This window comes from Ranitomeya imitator, chromosome 5 (genome assembly GCF_032444005.1).
Source record: "Ranitomeya imitator isolate aRanImi1 chromosome 5, aRanImi1.pri, whole genome shotgun sequence".
In the NCBI taxonomy this organism is placed as follows: domain Eukaryota; kingdom Metazoa; phylum Chordata; class Amphibia; order Anura; family Dendrobatidae; genus Ranitomeya; species Ranitomeya imitator.
This window is the reverse complement of record NC_091286.1, coordinates 31,831,924-31,851,123: the sequence shown is the minus strand read 5'-3', so window position 1 is coordinate 31,851,123 and position 19,200 is coordinate 31,831,924. Positions and strand designations below refer to the sequence as shown.

At 43.3% G+C, this 19,200-nt stretch overlaps 1 protein-coding gene across 1 annotated transcript in view; it reads right to left on the bottom strand.

Moving 5' to 3' along the window:
* The window catches only part of USH2A (usherin), an 824,795-nt gene that overhangs the window by 432,340 nt on the left and 373,255 nt on the right, over positions 1 to 19,200 (bottom strand). The window contains exon 33 of the mRNA XM_069726496.1: positions 10,369 to 10,478. Within this exon, the coding sequence (XP_069582597.1) occupies positions 10,369 to 10,478 (110 nt within the window). The remainder of the gene's footprint in view (positions 1 to 10,368; positions 10,479 to 19,200) is intronic.

Genomic DNA, 19,200 nt, shown 5'->3' with positions numbered 1-19,200 from the left:
AGGACAGCTCTACACGCTGCGGCCCACCCTAAACAGGATCCTTCTACCTATGCCACAGGAGCAATTCTATTTGTTGACTTGTTTTTTTGAATAAATCTGGCATATACCTTTTTGCATCATACCAGTTTCGAGTGTGCGGTAATTTTTCTTCTACTATTGACTTGACCACACGGTCTGTTTTACCAGCACCTCCGTGTCCTTGACCAGAGTGCACACCATTATCCTTGTCCATCCGGCTGCTATTTTTGGGCAAGAGGACCAATATCCATGGACCCTTACCAGCTTGAGAATAAGAGCCCCTAGTTGTCAGCTTTAACTTGGCTGCCTGTAAAAAAAATTATGGGGAACCCAAGCCTTTTTAAAATTTATTTAAATAATTAAAATTACAGCATGGGGACCTCTCTATTCTTGATAACCAGCCTTATTGAAGATGACAGCTGAGGGTTGCAGCCTGTAGCTGTCAGTTTTGCCTGGCTGGTTATCAAAAATACAGGGAACCCCAAGTCATTATACTTTTTTATTTATTTATTTATAGTGCAGGTGGCGGCTGATGAATACTCCCATCAGCTGCCGCCTGCTCTCACTGTTAACCCCTTCATGACCCAGCCTATTTTGACCTTAATGACCTGGCTGTTTTTTGCAATTCTGACCAGTGTCCCTTTATGAGGTCATAACTCAGGAAAGAATCAACGAATACTAGCGGTTCTGAGATTGTTTTTTCGTGACATATTGGGCTTCATGTTAGTGGTAAATTTAGGTCGATAATTTTTGTGTTTATTTGTGAAAAAAATAGAAATTTGGCTAAAATTTTGAAAACTTCGCAATTTTCAAATTTTGAATTTTTATTCTGTTAAAGGGAACCTGTCACCTGAATTTGGTGGGACAGGTTTGCGGTCATATGGGCGGGGTTTTCGGGTGATTGATTCACCCTTTCCTTACCTGCTGGCTGCATGCTGGCCACAATATTGGGTTGAAGTTCATGCTGTGTCCTCCGAAGTACACACCTGCGCAAGTAGAAAACCCCCACAAGTGACCCTCATTTTGGAAACTTGACCCCCAAGGAACTTATCTAGATATGTGGTGAGCACTTTGAACCCCCAAGTGCTTCACAGTTTATAACGCAGAGCCATGAAAATAAAAAAATCTTTTTTTTCCTCAAAAATGATGTTTTAGCAAGCAATTTTTTATTTTCCCAAGGGTAGCAGGAGAAATTGGACCCCAATTGTTGTTGCCCAGTTTGTCCTGAGTATGCTGGTACCTCATATGTGGGGGTAAACCACTGTTTGGGCGCACATCGGGGCTCGGAAGGGAAGTAGTGATGTTTTGAAATGCAGACTTTGATGGAATGGTCTGCGGGCATCACGTTGCATTTGCAGAGCCCCTGATGTACCTAAACAGTAGAAACCCCCCACAAGTGACCCCATTTTGGAAACTAGACCCCCAAAGGAACTTATCTAGATATGTGGTGAGCACTTTGAACCCCCAAGTGCTTCACAGAATTTTACAACGCAGAGCCGTGAAAATAAAAAATCATTTTTCTTTCCTCAAAAATGATCTTTTAGCAAGCAGTTTTTTTTTATTTTCTCAAGGGTAACAGGAGAAATTGGATCCCAATATTTGTTGCCCAGTTTATCCCGAGTATGCTGGTACTCCATATGTGGGGGTAAACCACTGTTTGGGCACATGCCGGGGCTCGGAAGGGAGGGAGCACCATTTGACTTTCTGAACGCAAGATTGGCTGGAATCAATGGTGGTGCCATGTTGCGTTTGGAGACCCCTGATGTGCCTAAACAGTGGAAACCCCTCAATTCTAACCCCAACACACCCCTAACCATAATCCCAACTCTAGCCATAACCCTAATCACAACCCTAACCCCAACACACCCCTAACCACAACCCTAATCCTAACCCTAATCCCAACCCTAACCACAACCCTAACCCCAACACACCCCTAACTATAACCCTAACCACAAGCCTAATCTTAACCCTATTTACAATCCTAGCCCTAATTCCAACCCTAACTCTAATTCCAACCCTAACCCTAAGGCTATGTGCCCACGTTGCGGATTCGTGTGAGATTTTTCCGCACCATTTTTGAAAAATCCGCAGGTAAAAGGCACTGCGTTTTACCTGCGGATTTACTACGGATTTCCAGTGTTTTTTGTGCGGATTTCACCTGCGGATTCCTATTGAGGAACAGGTGTAAAACTCTGCGGAATCCGCACAAAGAATTGACATGCTGCGGAAAATACAATACAGCGTTTCCGCGCGGTATTTTCCGCACCATGGGCACAGCGGATTTGGTTTTCCTTAGGCTTTCATGGAAATGTAAACCTGATGGAAAACTGCTACGAAGCCGCAGTGGCCAATCCGCTGCAGATCCGCAGCCAAATCCGCACCGTGTGCACATAGCCTAATTCTAAGGGTATGTGCAGACGCTGCGGAAAATGCTGCGGATCCGCAGCGTTTCCACAGCTGTGGGTCCGCAGCAGTTTCCCATGAGTTTACATTTCAATGTAAACCTATGGGAAACAAAAAACGCTGTGCGCATGTCAGTTCTTTCTGTGGATTCCGCAGCGGTTTTACAACAGAAAACCGCAGTTGTAAAACCGCAGTGAAATCCGCGATAAATCCGCAGCAGTTTTGCACTGCGGAAAAATCCACAGAGGACCAGAATACGTGTGCACATGCACATACCCTAACCCTAACCTTAGTGGAAAAGAAATATATTTTCTTTATGTTATTATTGTCCCTACCTATGGGGGTGATAAAGGGGGGGTTTGTTTACTATTTTTTTATTTTGATCACTGTGATAGGTTTTATCACAGTAATCAAAATGTACCTGGAACGAATCTGCCGGCCGGCCGATTCGGCGGGCACACTGCGCATGCGCCCGCCATTTTGGAAGATGGCGGCGCCCATGGAGAAGACGGACGGACACCGGGAGGCTCGGTAAGTATGAGAGGGTGGTGGGGGGGAGCACGGGGGGGTGGATTGGAGCACGGGGGGGTGGATCGGAGCACAGGGTGTGTGGATCGGAGCACGGGGGGGTGGATCGGAGCATGGGGGTGGATCGGAGCATGGGGGTGGATCGGAGCACAGGGGTGGATCGGAGCACAGGGAGGTTGGATCGGAGCACGGGGTTGGATCGGAGCACAGGGGGGGTTGGATCGGAGCACGGGGGTGGATCGGAGCACAGGGGGTGGATCGGAGCACAGGGGGTGGATCGGAGCATGGGGTGGATCAGAGCACGGGGGAATGGACAGGAGGATGGGGGGAGCGGACAGGTGGACAGAGGGGAGCAGACTACAGAACGGAGGACTGAGGGGGAGATCGGTGGCGGTGGGGGGGGCAGATAAGTGTTTCCAGCCATGGCCGACGATATTGCAGCATCGGCCATGGCTGGATTGTAATATTTCACCACTTTTCATAGGTGAAATATTACAAATTGCTCTGATTGGCTGTTGCACTTTCAACAGGCAATCAGAGCGATCGTAGCCACGGGGGGTGAAGCCACCCCCCCCAGGGCTAAAGCACCACTCCCCCTGTCCCTGCAGATCGGGTGAAATTGGAGTTAACCCTTTCACCTGATCTGCAGGGACGCGATCATTCTGTGACACAGCATATGCGTCACAGGTCGGATTGGCACCGACTTTCATGACGCATACGCTGTGTCACAGGTCGGGAAGGGGTTAATAGTTGAATACAACTCTCAACATTGTCCCCTGCAGGTGCTGATCGCAGCGTGAGCAGGGGACAGTGATGTGAGCGGTCTTCACTTCAGCACCGGGTACAGCGCGAACAGTACTGATGATTTCCAGGCGCCGGTAAGTGTTACACTGATAACAATGGGATATTATCCATGAGTCATCCGTATTCACGTGTGAGGGATGTTTTGCGGCTCGTGCTGCTACCGGAAACACTGACGTCTTAAAGAGCCCTTAGTGAACATGGTCATTTACCGAACAAAACTCGGGAATCCAAAACACAAATCCGAATGTGCAATATTTGTGCCGAATTTGAGATTGCCGAACGTTTTCCAAGCAAGTTCGCTCATCTCTAGTCCTTAATACATTTCAAAAGAACGCTCAAATTACAATAATACCTGCCCATTAAAAGGTCCAGGTAGGGAAACAAACTCTACAAGCTGTGTGAGAGCACATCAGGGCAACAAACAGGTATTGAGTTTATGAAGGGAAGAAAACCCGGATTCAACCACCTGAATTCCCCCCAGTCCTGGGAGTGAGTGGGAAAGTTGTGTGGGATTTGGTGCACCCACTGCTACATCAAGGTTATTACCTCTATGTAGATAACTTTTATATCAGCATCAAAATCTTCATGTCCCTCACTGTGCAAGCTACTGCAGCCGGCGGCATTGTCCACAATAATCAGAAATGCGTCCATAAGACACCTATTTGGCAAGGGATCAGAAAGGGTGAGAGCAGATCCCATTGTAGCAGCAACATTCTGGTGGTCAAGTACAAGGAAAAGAGGGATGTCCTTTTCTTTACCACCATACATGATGATGGCAGCATGTACAATGCCATGAGAAAAGCCAAGGTATGGTATAAGAAGCTTGTCGTGCACATCGCGCAGATGGCAATGTACAACAGTTTTGTGCTATCACAATGCGCAGGCCAAACCAAAATGTTATACCTTCAGTTCCAGGAAGAAGTGATTAAGGCCCTAATATTTGCAGTCAGGAAGGAGAGGGCCCCAGTATTTCGGGAACTGATGGTGCTCATATCATGCCAGGTCAACATTTACCCAGTGAAGTCTCTCAAACCTCAAAGAAAGGTAGCAAAATAGATGCTGATTGTTTTACAAAAGTGTTGTAAGTAAGGACACCATTTGGCAATGTGATACCTGCCCCAACAAACCTGGCCTGTGTATAAAAGAATGCTTCATACTGTTCCACACATCCATGGACTACTAAATTCATTTTTGACTTACACAACTGTTATGATTAGGTGGCCTTGGAGCAGCATGAGAACTTTCACTGGAGAAAGTGGCCACTATACTGACCGCAATCCTGAACTTAACACCGCAATTAGAAGTAGCCGTGGAGTGTACCTAACACACCTAGACACCTCGTCACAGCCGGAGGACTAAATAGCCCTAAAGATGGAAATAGGAATACTATCTTGCCTCAGAGAAAATCCCCAAAGGATAGACAGCCCCCCACAAATATTGGCGGTGAGTCGGAGAGGAAAAAACATACACAGGCAGAAAAAACAGGATTTAGCACAGGAGGCCACTCTAGCTAGATAGGACAGAGTTCTGTACGGTCAGTATTAAAAAACCCTTCAAAAAATCCACAGCAGAATATACAAAAAAACTTCCTACATTTAACTAAAGATGTAGGAGCGTATATCTGCAACTCCAGTGAATTCTACAAACAGAGCAGGAATAAACTGAAACAAGCACACAGCAGTGTGCCACAGATACAAAAACAAAACACTTATATTTGCTGAATTTGGCAGCCAGCAGGAGAAGCCAGAAAGAGATCCAATACTTCACAAAGAACATTGACAACTGGCAAGGGCTAAAGGATCCCGCACACCTAAATATCCCAGTCAGAATTGTAATCATCCGATACACCTGGCCAGGACTGTGAGTCAGAGACAACTGCATTCCCACCAACAACCACTGGAGGGAACCCAAGAGCAGAATTCACAACACACAACTCACTTATGTCGACCTGACGTACACTACACAACTCATGTATGCCAACCTGATGGACTCTACGCAATTTTCGTATGCCACTACATTAGAAAATTCACATACCAGGAAAACACTAGATAAATTCCAATGTAGGGTCACTTGTTTGGGTTTTCAATTGTTTGGATACATCAGGGGCTCTCCAAACACGACATGAAGCATTTGGAATCTGTATTCCAAAAGTCACTCCTTCCCTTCCAAGCCCTGCAGTGCACCCAACCACTAGTTTCCTCACATATATGGGGTATTAGCATACTCAGGAGAAATTGCACAATAAAATTTTGGTTCTGATTTCTCTTATTGCCCTTTTGAAAATAAAACAAATGGGCGCTAAAAGAACATTTTTGTGGAAAAATTAGATTTTTTAATTTTCATGGCTCAAGCGTTATAAATTTCTGTGAAGCACCTGGGGGTTCATAGTGCTCACCACACATCTAGATTAATTCCTTGGGAGATATAGTTTTCAAAATGGGGTCACTTGTGGGGTTTTTCCACTGTTTTGACACATCAGGGGCTCTCCAAACACGAAATGGCATCCGCTGTAGATTTCTAATAATTTTGCATATAAAAAGTCAAACGGTGCTACTTCCTTTCTAAGCCCTGTCATGCACCCAAGCAGTAGATTTCATCCACATATGGGGTATCGGCGTGCTCAGGAGAAATTGTACAACTTTTGGGGTCCATATACTCATGTTAACCTTATGAAAAAAAAGGGGTCTAAAAGAAAAGTTGGGGAAAAAAGTTACATGTTCATTTTTTCCTTTCACACTGCATCAGTTCCTGTGCAGCACCTGAAAGGTTAATAAACTTCTTTAATGCGATTTTGAGAGCCTTGGGGGGTGCAGTTTTTATGATGGTGTCAGTGTTGAGTGTTTTCTGTCATATAGACCCCTCAAAGTCACTTCAAATGTGATATGTTCCCTAAAAAAACTTTCAACCCTTCTAGCTACCCCCCAAAATTATGGTTTTAAAAATTGTTATGATGTAAAGTAGACATGTGGGAAAGGTTATTTATTAACTATTTTGTGTGGCTTAACTCTCTGGTTTAAGGGCATAAAAATTAAAATTTGAAAATTGTGAGATTTTCCAAATTTTTGCAAAATGTCCGATTTTTTCACAAATAAATGCCAGTCTCATCGAACAAATTTTACCACTACCATGAAGTACAATATGTCACTAAAACAGTCTCAGAATCACTGGGATCTGATGAAGCGTTCCAGTGTTATTACCACATAAAATGACACTGGTCAGAACTAAAAAATTTGGCCTGTCATGACGGTGAAAACAGGGTGAAGGGGTTGAATGTGCCTAATTCATTAACTGTCCTGCACCTCTAAATGAATTAGGTGCATCATTCGTCACTGTCTTGGGTCTATAATTCAGGAGATCCAGTCTGGTTCTGTCATTGTAAAAAGGGTTTGTATCAGTTTACGAAATCTGGACTTGACATTTGATTACTGTATTTTGTCTGCATCTATAGTTCTCCAGTGTCTGATTTACGATACTGTCAGTATTCATTTTGGGGTTTTAAAAGGGTTTAGGGGTGGGCCATATGTGTAGAGCGCAGAATATACCTGATGTCAAAGCTGACATAAATAAAAAAAAATAATAATGACAGCATTTAAAGAAAAACAAAAGGATTTTAGTTCTACAATCAAAGACTAATATTAAAAACATGAGACGTTACTTTTAAACTGGTTTTCTCATTATCAAAAAAAGAGAAAAATTACAAAATGCTTGTAAAACTTAGAAACTAAACTTTGTAATGTACCGCTTTAAAAAAAATACTCTCTGTTCAAGAAATAAAGAATTTTTGATTCTATATTTCACTGCTTTTTGCCTAGGTTAACGGCTAACTCCTTGGTGGTCAGTGTCCTAGGTAAGGAACTGACATGTTCTTTGCAAGCGCTGCTTTGAAGTTTGGCGGGTTGCTGTATCCGGCCAGCGTCAGCGCCCTTCCAATTCTCCAATGATGCAGAGGCAAAGTGCAGCATCGATCAGCACGAAATTCGGGCCAGCGGTTCAGTCCAAACTGTCAACCATTAGGAGTGCACTGCCACTGTCAAGCAAAAAAGATGTGGATAAGGGAGAAGCAGTGCGCTCCTAAATGGTGATCATCTCTTTTGGGTATACTCTATGCCAAATTTTATGGAATATCATAGAGGCTCCTGAAAAAAGGGGAGACCTTTCAGACTTCAGGAAGGGTTGGCAAATCATCCTGAAATTCTTTTGTTTAGAGGGTGTGGAGTGGAGTAGGGGTGGAAAGGCAGGAGATACAATATATGAAATACGGTGGTAGTTCCAGCTCTTTAAAATTCAAAAGTCTTTATTTCTCGATTAAAACTTCATTGTAGTCAAAAAGATCCTTGTACGTAGCAGATGCATAAACAGCGGAAAATAGGGTATAAGCAACGCGTTTCGATCTCGTTAAGTGGCGTCTTTTTGAATCTCCACCGCGCGGTGATTTTTTAAATTTGTTCTATACCTTTGACTCTCATAGCTGATGTGTCTCCTGCATGGAGAATACTATTCTGTCCAGTATACTAGATGAGGGCATTAATGTGGTAGCTAGAAAAGCACCATCAATAGGAAACAATTTCTCCAGGACTATTTCTAACCAGAATTAAATCGAGAACAAGGCTGGAAGTCAATGGTTTCTAGAAGTGCGGAACCACGTCGTGCAGTACATGTGAACATGCGCTAGTAACAAGCAAAACATTCGCTGATAAGAAAAACGCATCCATTTATAGTATTAAACAATTTATAAACTGCCATACCACTAATGTGGTGTACAAAATAGATTGAGATTTGTAGTATGACACACATAGGTTGCACCACAAAGAAATTAAAAACGCGCATATCTGAACATTTGAGAGATCCACTCGAAGGAAATAATAGCAATCGTAATATTTCCATGGTGGCTAAACATTTTATAACCCACCATGCAGGAGACACATCAGCTATGAGAGTCCAAGGCAGGGGTCCCCAACTCCAGGCCTCGAGGGCCGCCAACAGTGCAGGTTTTCAGGATTTCTTTAGTATTGCATCGGTGGTAATGTGATCATCTGCACAGGTGATGATTCCAACCCCTGTGCAGATGATCACATTACCACCGATGCAATACTAAAGAAATCCTGAAAACCTGCACTGTTGGCGGCCCTCGAGGCCTGGAGTTGGGGACCCCTGGTCCAAGGTATAGGACAAATTTTAAAAGATCACCGCGCGGTGGAGATTCAAAAAGACGCCTCTTAACGAGAGAGGAATTTTGGATATACAATCGAGAAACAAGGTATCCCAATGGCCTGAATAGGAGAATTGAGCTAATGTACCATTATTTGTAAATACGGTAATAATTTTTGCTTTGTATTAGAGTATTTATATGTATTAGGATGTTTTATAGATTTGTTATTTCTATGAGAAGTCTAACAAATGCAGACTTTGCAATCAATATCATGTGATCAAATCAGCTGTGGAAGGGTTAATGAAACACCTTATAAGAACTTAAGGGTAGATAGAGGATTAGGCTGTGATAAAGATCTTACTTGGTCAAAACGCGTTGCTTATACCCTATTTTCCGCTGTCTATGCATCTGCTACGTACAAGGGTCTTTTTGACTACAATGAAGTTTTAATCGAGAAATAACGACTTTTGAATTTTAAGGAGCTGGAACTACCACCGTATTTCATGTATTGTATCCACTGTACGTCGGGTCAGGACGAAGTTCCGCGCACCTGTGGTTATCGGTGAGCTGGCTGAGACTAAGCCTCTCTTGTTTTTTTTCTTTTTCATGTGGAAGGGCAGGGCTTGAAATAAGAGAATGTTCTTGTCTATAATGTTAGTAAGCATTTATTGGATCATACCATAGTTTCCGGCACACAACTTTTACATCTGAGAGTCACAACGCAGTCTCACCCCCATCATAGTGGATTCCAGAGGTGCTCAACGGACCAACTATGGTGCGATCTGTTGGGGTCCAACAATAGTGTCTACTACTTTAATTTTAGTGCCTCTTGATGGGCCCTTACAGCCATCAAATGCAGGGAAACTGCCTCCAAGGGCAACGTCGCCTTAGACATTCATTTGCCAGTTTGTTGTTGGCGCCTCGACAGAAAGGAATGTGATCTGATTAATAGCGCACATGCTAAAATGATTAATTCAGCTTCCAATTGGCATTTGGTAGCTCCACTAAGTTGGAATAATTGTTGCCCGTACCAGTCTTTAGCACTTAAAAGAGACCATAGAAAGCGAACATTTGATACCGGGTTTCATACTGTGCCATACAATCAATTCTTTTTAGTCAGACTGTCTGTAGATTTACTTCTCAGCCATAGTAAAGCGAGGAAGCTTTCATTAATCTTTCAGATGCTTCGTATTAATGACAAGGCTCTTGCATGAACAATGTAACAGCAATTAAAAAGCCCATTAATCTGCATTACAGCTATTAAAGATGCATGTCATTAAAGGGTATGGAGTTTGATTCATTTTAGCACCCCCTCCAAAAAAAAAAGAAGCAATTACGCTCTGGCAATGCACTCTGTCATCAAATTAGGTTCTGGTTCTCCAGCAAATGGCCGGGCAGCGTTTAGATCTTCTGTTTTATTATTCATGACTCAAATGTGGAAGTCAAGACCTCTGGAATTACTTTACCTTCTTGGAGAGTGGTGATGTTCAGAACATGTAAGTTCTCGCTGCATCCAGATAAAGTGCACACGGATAACGTTACCGAGTATTTCGTAAAGGGCACTAAGCCGGTCAGGCTGCCTGAGGAGAAAGAAGACGAGAAAAGGTATTTATTGCACGGGCCAGGATTGGTGCCAACATGGTTGGTCGTGCTTCTTACTTATTTAAAGGGGAAACAAGTTATCACTTATCCAGAAGGTCGGTGATAACTTGCTGATCGGTGAGAGTCCATTAGGACCTGCACCAATCGGCATGGGTCGGTTGTCAATTCTGACAGATGTTCAGTAGGATTTTGTCACTGTGATCTGTTTTTCTCAGTACACAGAAACAGTGCACTCCATCGCTGGCTTTGAGGAAAAGTGACGAGCCAGCAACAGAGCGCACTGCCATTATGCATTGTAAAGAGAGAACGAGTGAGCAAAGACCAGCCCTGCCTCCTGATGCATGCTAGGTTAGAGGCTCTGGACTGAGGTCTAAAGGGTAACGTTTCTCCTTGAGGACAGAGACTTACCGGCCCTGGCATGCCAAGGTAAGGAGGCTTATTCACCATGCAATGCTCCTCTGGGAAATATAATATGCAAATTGGCTCACCTAGCCAAATCAGTTCTCATGCACTAATGAGATGTAATACCCCAAAACACTGTCTGCAAATTGAAATTCTGATTTGACTTTTATCCTAAGACATTTCAAGGCCCGTTAAAGGGTCGATAGTGACTTGTTGGATTCCAACAGGTGGTGCTAGAGAGTTCAAGTCCTCTTCCTCTCTGAATAGACAACTTGTGTATTAATAAGTATTAACATCTGGATGGTGTGGGTTGGACGCTGTAGGGGTACGCAGCATCCAACCCGCAGCGCTTACTGACCATGTGCAGTTACCCTTAGGCTCACGCTGTCCCTGGCAGCCTCAGTACTGCTACATTACTCACTGCTGCCCTCACACTGACTAACTGTCACTTCTTGCACTTGCCACTAACACTCAGTTCCCCCTCCCTAATTGGGCCAGCCACTACAGGTAACCCTGTCCCCAGCTAACTGCAGCCCCAGTGGCTATAATACCTTTATCACATACAGTACATGGGGATCAAATACAGTTAACCTTTGGGTGTCAGGGAGCGTCAGGGATCAATTCCCACCACTGTTACACCATTACTAGTTCTCATGAATCAGCACATCTTCAATCCTGCAATGTTTCAATGTTCATATGCTGTCTCCAAAATCTGCAGTCTTTGTTGCTGCCCTGTCTGTTCACATTGATGCCTTCTCCTTCTTTCATACTCACTTCCCTCTGCTATCTCCAAGGCCCTATACACTGGAGCTTCACATAGCATCGCTACCGGGGAGGCAGAGAGGCCCGTGCTCTAAGGGAGCCCACCCAGAGCTGCGCTACTGTAACTGTATTGGAGTGTATTATACTATATAGAGTCGGCCTATGGGGGGTGCATTATACTATATAGAGTCTGCCTATTGGGAGTGCATTATACACTGCTCAAAAAATAAAGGGAACACTTAAACAACAGAATATAACTCCAAGCAAATCAAACTTCTGTGAAATCAAACTGTCCACTTAGGAAGCAACACTGATTGACAATCAATTTTGCATGCTGTTGTGCAAATGGAATAGACAACAGATGGAAATTATTGGCAATTATCAAGATACACTCAATAAAGGAGTGGTTCTGCAGGTTGGGACCACAGACCACATCTCAATACCAAAGCTTTCTGGCTGATGATTTGGTCCCTTTTGAATGTTGGTTGTGTTTTCACACAGGTGGTAGCATGAGACGGACTCTACAACCCACACAAGTGGCTCAGGTAGTGCAGCTCATCCAGGATGGCACATCAACGCGAGCTGTGGCAAGAAGGTTTGCTGTGTCTGTTATCGTAGTGTCCAGAGGCTGGAGGCACTACCAGGAGACAGGCCAGTACACCAGGAGACGTGGAGGGGGCCGTAGGAGGGCAACAACACAGCAGCAGGACCACTACCTCAGCCTTTGTGCAAGGAGGGACAGGAGGAGCACTACTAGAAGCCCTGCAAAATGACCTCCAGCAGGCCACAAATGTGCATGTGTCTGCACAAATGGTTAGAAACCGACTCTATGAGGATGATCTGAGTGCCTGACATCCACAGATTGGGGTTGTGCTCACAGCCCGACACCGTGCAGGATGCTTGGCATTTGTCACAGAACACCAGGATAGGCAAATTCGCCACTGGTGCCCTGTCCTCTTCACAGATGAAAGCAGGTTCACATTGAGCACATGTGACAGACGTGGCAGAGTCTGGAGACACCATGGAGAGCGATCTGCTGCCTGCAACATCCTTCAGCATGACCGGTTTGGCAGTGGATTAGTAATGGTGTGGGGTGGCATTTCTTTGGAGGGCCGCACAGCCCTCCATGTGCTCACCATTGGTAGCCTGACTGCCATTAGGTACCAAGATGAGATCCTCAGACCCCTTGTGAGACCATATGCCGGTGCGGTTGTCCCTGGGTTTCTCCTAATGCAGGACAATGCCAGACCTCATGTGGTTGGAGTGTGTCAGCAGTTCCTGCAAGATGAAGGCATTGAAGCTATGGACTTGCCCGCCCGTTCCCCACACCTGAATCTGATGGAACACATCTGGGACATCATGTCTCGCTGCATCCACCAACGTCACGTTGCACCACAGACGGTCCAGGAGTTGGCTGATTCTTTAGTCCAGGTCTGGGAGGAGACCCCTCAGGAGACCATCCGCCGCCTCATCAGGAGCATGCCCAGACATTGTAGGCAGGTCATACAGGCACGTGGAGGCCACACACACACACACACACTACTGAGCATCATTTCCTTGTCTTGAGGCATTTCCACTGAAGTTGGATCAGCCTGTAATTTGATTTTCCACTTTGATTTTGAGTATCATTCCAAATCCAAACCTCCATGGGATATTAATTTTGATTTACATTGATCATTTTTATGTTTCATTGTTCTCAACGCATTCCACTATGTAATGAATAAAGATTTGCGACTGAAATATATCATTCAGTGATATCTAGGATGTGGTATTTTAGTGTTCCCTTTATTTTTTTGAGCAGTGTATTTGACTTAGACACAACCGCCTCGCTAACTAGCTAAAATCTAGCAGCAAACAGTCCTTGTGCCAGAACAGCCTCTCTGCGCTGTCACAGTGTCAAAATGGCACTAAAGCAAGATGTCAGCACTTTATATGCAGAGGGACATGTGATTTCTGCAGCAAATGACACAAGCCATTGTGTCAGGACATTGTGGATGTTTCCTGTGCCCTGATTGCACATTGCGGCTAGCCAAACAAAGTTAGAAGAAAAAAATAGATACGTTTACAAGCATGCCGCTCCTCTGAGCTCTGCAAACCAACCCCTCATCAAACACTTGCCCACACTCCTCATACACCACCATTATGGTAGCCAAAGTGCTCAAAATACTTAAGTGACAATGCAAATATTTTCCCACTTTTTACCGAATGTTACCGATTTTTTTCGAATTTATAAAATTTTGCTCAGGTTTCCGATCACGAATTCGAAAGAGCCATATTCATGCAGAACTTATGTTTGGCGATTGTTTTTCGAGCAATTCGCTCATCACTATTGGCTACCTCCTCCTACTCAGCCTCTTCCATCTACACCGCCACCTCCATCTCAACCTCCTGCTCTACTTGAACCTCTGCCTCCTGGTTCAAGATTTATTTTTTTTATTTTTTTCTTATTCTATGTTATTTTAAGTCATTTCCCTATCCACATTTGTTTTCATGGCAATTGTCCTGCTCTTACCCTTATTTATCTTCCTTTTGCAGCCTTCTAGCCCTTACTATGACCATTTTACAGCCAATTTCAAGCACAGACATTCGGGTCCCCATTGACTTGTTCGATTTCGTGGTCAAGTCTGGGGTCAAGTTCAGTCCCCAAACCAAACTTTTCAATGTAGCTTTGTCATAAAACCATTGAACCCAAACATCCGCGGGTCTGCAAATCCCTACTAGAGACAGATTACACCTGAGAAAAGGCATCGAGTTACACAGAAAAGAGACATCTTAGCACGCGCCCTTTAATTATTTTTTTGGGGGTAAAAAAGCATATTTTACAATATTTTAATTATCAGATTGTGCATTTATCACATTATATATCAAATCAGATCAAGTTGTCTGAAACTTCAGGGATCATTTACATTTATGTGGGTGATTAGTGAGAATGAGTGAATGAGCTCAGTTACAAATCTTTATGCCATTTTGTACTTTCATTTACAATATTTTTTTATTTATTAATAGTCTTTTCCAGGAGGATTGTTTTCTGATCTAGTTTTAGGATGTTTTAGATTCTTTTCTTTTTAATTCCTACTGGCAACGACTTCAACATAAAAGAGCGAAGAATGTCACTGAAATTTACAGTCTGAAAAATGACCCAATTCACCTTGGAAATTCAAAAAGTGTGACTGCTGCTCAGAAGTTTTGGTTCATGAAAGCAATAAAGCGACTATCTCTTTCCACGCTGCAGTCCTGTTATGTGTGCGAGTGAGAAAAATAAAGACCAAAACCATGAAACGCTTAATTATAAAATGCACAGTAACAGAAGAAGAAAAATGGCGATTGACCAGAAACTTTTTGAGATGGATCTAGGTTCATTTGGTAAATAAGTTCTTAATGAAGAGTCTACTTTTATGTAAAATAGATTGGCCTCGCGCTTACATCCGTCGGCTCTCCCCCAAGTGACCATGTGAGGCCAATGGCAGGCTTTAGCACTGGAAGATAGCACGGTAGACTTAAAGACGGACACAAAGCACCAACGAGGTCAAATTCAAAATTTCTGGGAGAATCTTAACAAATTTGATTTGTTACAAATAGAATCATTCATCTCTTGTGGCGGTTTATCGGTGTTTCAGAATTATTGCATGACCGCGTAAAGAAATAGTAATCTTACTTCTAAGAATAAGGAAACTTTGGTAAGATAGCCCAAAACAAAAAAAAAATGGCAGCACTCCAGGAGCCTTGTGAAAAAGGTGAAGGATACTTTATTCTCCGAGATCACATGTCCATTTTCGGGTTAAAAGGTTCCATGTGGAACTGAAAAGTTGCTTGTACCCAGCACCACTGATCCGCTACTTGTAATATTACATTACCGTCAGTCAAAATTTACCTTTAATAATATACTGGGTAAGTCCCACTCCAACACAATGGCCTACCGGGGAATTCACCCATTTCCCTGTGGTCCAGTCCGCACCTGCAAGATCCTTTGATAGATAATAAAGTATCCTTCACTTTTCTTTACTGGAGCACTGTTGCTTTTTGCCTACTATATAGATGATTTAAAGAAGTACTCCTCCTCCCATCAAAGTTTTTATCCTCTTAATATATTGCAGTCATCATATTATATAGCACTGTGTTCTTACAATTGCTCATTTTACCCTTTTACCCCAGATAACTCTTATCTTTTCCATTAGCTCTTTTTCACTTGATAAACTGCCTAGCTGAATCCTTCTAAGCTCTATGTAGAAACAAGAGGCATCTTTTCCCTGCGTGAATCATCATTAGAGCTACAATTTTACATCACTGAAAAGTCTCTGGCAAGCAAGCTCAGCCTCTTCTTCATTTCCTGACCGAGCTGCTCATCTCCTTCCCCCTGCCAAGGACTTTGCAATGAAGTAGAATGGTAGTTATAATGATGACTCATGCAGGGAAAATTGACTTCTTGTTCATACATAGAGCTTAGAAGGATTCAGATAGTCAGTTTTGAATCATATGATGTCAAAGACCTAATGGAAAATAAGAATTAGCTAGGTAGAAAGGCAAAATGAGAAATTGTAGGTACACAGTGCTGTATAATATGACGGCTGCAATAAATTAAGAGGATACAAACTTTTTGGAGGTGTGCTTCTTTAACTGATGGTCTTGGTATTTGCATCCATATTTGCTATTACAGTGCTGCTTCTGCTTTTTTAATCTATCTATCTATTTTTCTATCTAGCACTTGCCAACTATCCTGGAAAACAGCAAAGAATAAAATACTGTATAAATAGAAAAATATGTGAAATATAAATCACTGTATTTAATTTATCATTTTTTTAATTGATCTAGCAGCTCTGGAGTATAACAAAGAATGCAACGCAAGAAAAATGTACTACAAATACTGGAATACCTAAGTTAAACTAACCCCTTTAAATTCCTATCTTTCAGATCTATTTATGTAAGTATCTACAAAGAAACAAAACTGACCAGGACCTCCTAACAAGAAGTAAATGTGAACAGGTGCAAGTGACTGCAGCAGCCACTGTGCTCACCACAATATTTGCAAACATTGACAGTAAATACAAAGGGTAGGTTGGTTCCAGCACTAAGTAGTCTGACACCCCAAATTACAAAAACTAGGAGTTAGTCATACCGGTAATGGTATTTCCAGGAGTCCATCATGACAGCACCACAGGAGGTTGCTCTTCATATCCTTGATAGGGACAGGAACACAGAAGAGGTTAAATAGCCCCTCCCAACCTCCACCCCTCAGTGATTTTACAAAGTACCACATCAGGATGGATACAACACAATTTTATTGAACTTCCTCTCTACATGTTCGTATCACATATTAGACAAGAGTTCAAGGGGGGGGCAAATAATGGGTGCTGTCATGATGGACTCCTGGAAATACCATTACCGGTATGACTAACTCCTAGTTTCCAGGTCGTCCACATGACAGCACCACAGGAGAAATACCAAATAACTCCTATTAGGGCGGGATTACAGCTTGGAGGACTTTTCTCCCAAAGCTAGTCTGCTGCTTTGAGAGAACGTCCAGCTTGTAGTGCTTGCAAAAGGTATTTGAGCTAGACCAAGTTGCCGCCCGGCAAATTTGATCCATGGATGCACCCGCACTCTCTGCCCATGAAGCAGATACTGCTCTCAGTGAGTGGGCTTTTAGGTGATCTGGAGGAGATTCACCGGCTGAAATATACGCAGCGCAAATGGTAGATTTGATCCATCTAGCCAGAGTCGCTTTTGAGGCTTTTTTGCCTCTATTTTTCCCAGACATCTGGATAAAGAGATTTGAGTCAATTCTCCAGCTGTCTGTAAGTTTTAGATACTGCAATACTGTTCTCTTAACATCCAGGGAATGAAGGGAACGTTCTTTTTCGTTATTGTAGTTCTGGCAGAACGTAGGCAAAACTATTTCCTGGTTTCTGTGAAAGTCCGTCACAACTTTTGGAAGAAATGAAGGATCCAACTTTAAAACGATGCAATCTTCCTGTATCTTTAAGTATGGATCTGTTATGGACAGGGCTTGAATTTCGCCTATTCGCCTTGCTGTCGTTATTGCGACGAGGAAAACAGTCTTGAATGTCACAGATTTTAAGTCTGCCTGATCAAGTGGCTCGTACGGAGCTTTCCGTAGCTCATTTAGCACCAAAGTGAGGTTCCATGAGGGTACTGAGCTTCGTATTGTTGGTCTAAGACGTTGTGTAGCTTTGATGAATCTCATTATCCAGGGATGATTTGCTAGTGGATAGTCATAAAAGGCAGTTAAAGCTGAGATTTGTACCTTTAGCGTACTAGGTCTCAAGCCCATATCAAAACCTGTTTGGAGAAAATTTAGTATTTGAGGAATATCTGGTTGTTGGAGAATGGATATTGGAGTATTGGTCTGTGCACAAAATTTCTTCCAAATATTCTGGTATATAGCCGAGGTCACCGGCTTTCTACTTTTTTTCATAGTTGAGATAACTGACTCAGACAGTCCTTTTGATCTCAAGATCTCCCTTTCAAGATCCATGCTGAGAGTTGTAGCATCTTTAGATTTTGATGGACCAATGGTCCCTGTATTAGAAGATCCCGTCTCAGTGGTAGTAACACTGGGTCCTCCACCGCCATCCACTTCAGCAGAGGAAACCAGCTCCTCTTGGGCCAATATGGCACTATTAGGATCACTACCGCTAGACTTTCCTGGATTTTCCTCAGAACTCTGGGAATTAGGGCTAGTGGCGGGAACGCGTATGCGAGTTCCATATCCCAATGTTGGGCCAATGCATCTATGCCAGTTGGATTGTCTCTTGGATTTAGCGAAAAGAATTCTTTCGTTTTTGTATTGCTCCTTGAGGCGAATAAATCTATTTGTGGGGTGCCCCACTGTTGGATTAACTGAGTAAAGATTTCTTCGTTTAGAGACCATTCTGACGGCTGTACCTTCTCTCTGCTGAGAAAGTCCGCTATTTGGTTCTGTGAACCTTTTAGGTGTACTGCCGTGATGGACTTTACGGTATTTTCCGCCCAGGAGAATATTTCTTCTGCTAGTGCCTGAAGTGGACGGTGCCTTGGTCCTCCTTGATGTAGGAGAAAAGCTACCGTGGTCGAGTTGTCTGAGAAGACTCGGATGTGGTGTCCCTGAAGCTCGTGTTGGCACCTTTTTAGTGCTTCCCAGACCGCTCTGAGTTCCCTGTAGTTGGAGGAACTGTCGCGTATCAATGGTGGCCATGTCCCCTGAAGGTATCGACCTTCTATGTGGGCTCCCCAGCCCCTTGAGCTTGCATCGGTGGTTATATTTATGCATGGAGATATTTTCCATGGTTTTCCTCTTTTGAGGTTTTTTATGTTGATCCACCATGAGAGGGACTGCTTTACCCTGCTGGGTAACCACATCCTGTTGTCTAGTGAATCTTTTCTTCCGTTCCATACCGAAAGAACTTCCTTTTGAAGCGTTCTGGAGTGAAACTGGCTCCACTGTACACTGGGAATGCATGAGGTCATGAGACCTAGAATCCTCATTGCTTTCCTGATGGAGATGTATTTCCGTTTTTTTATTGATTGAAGTTCTT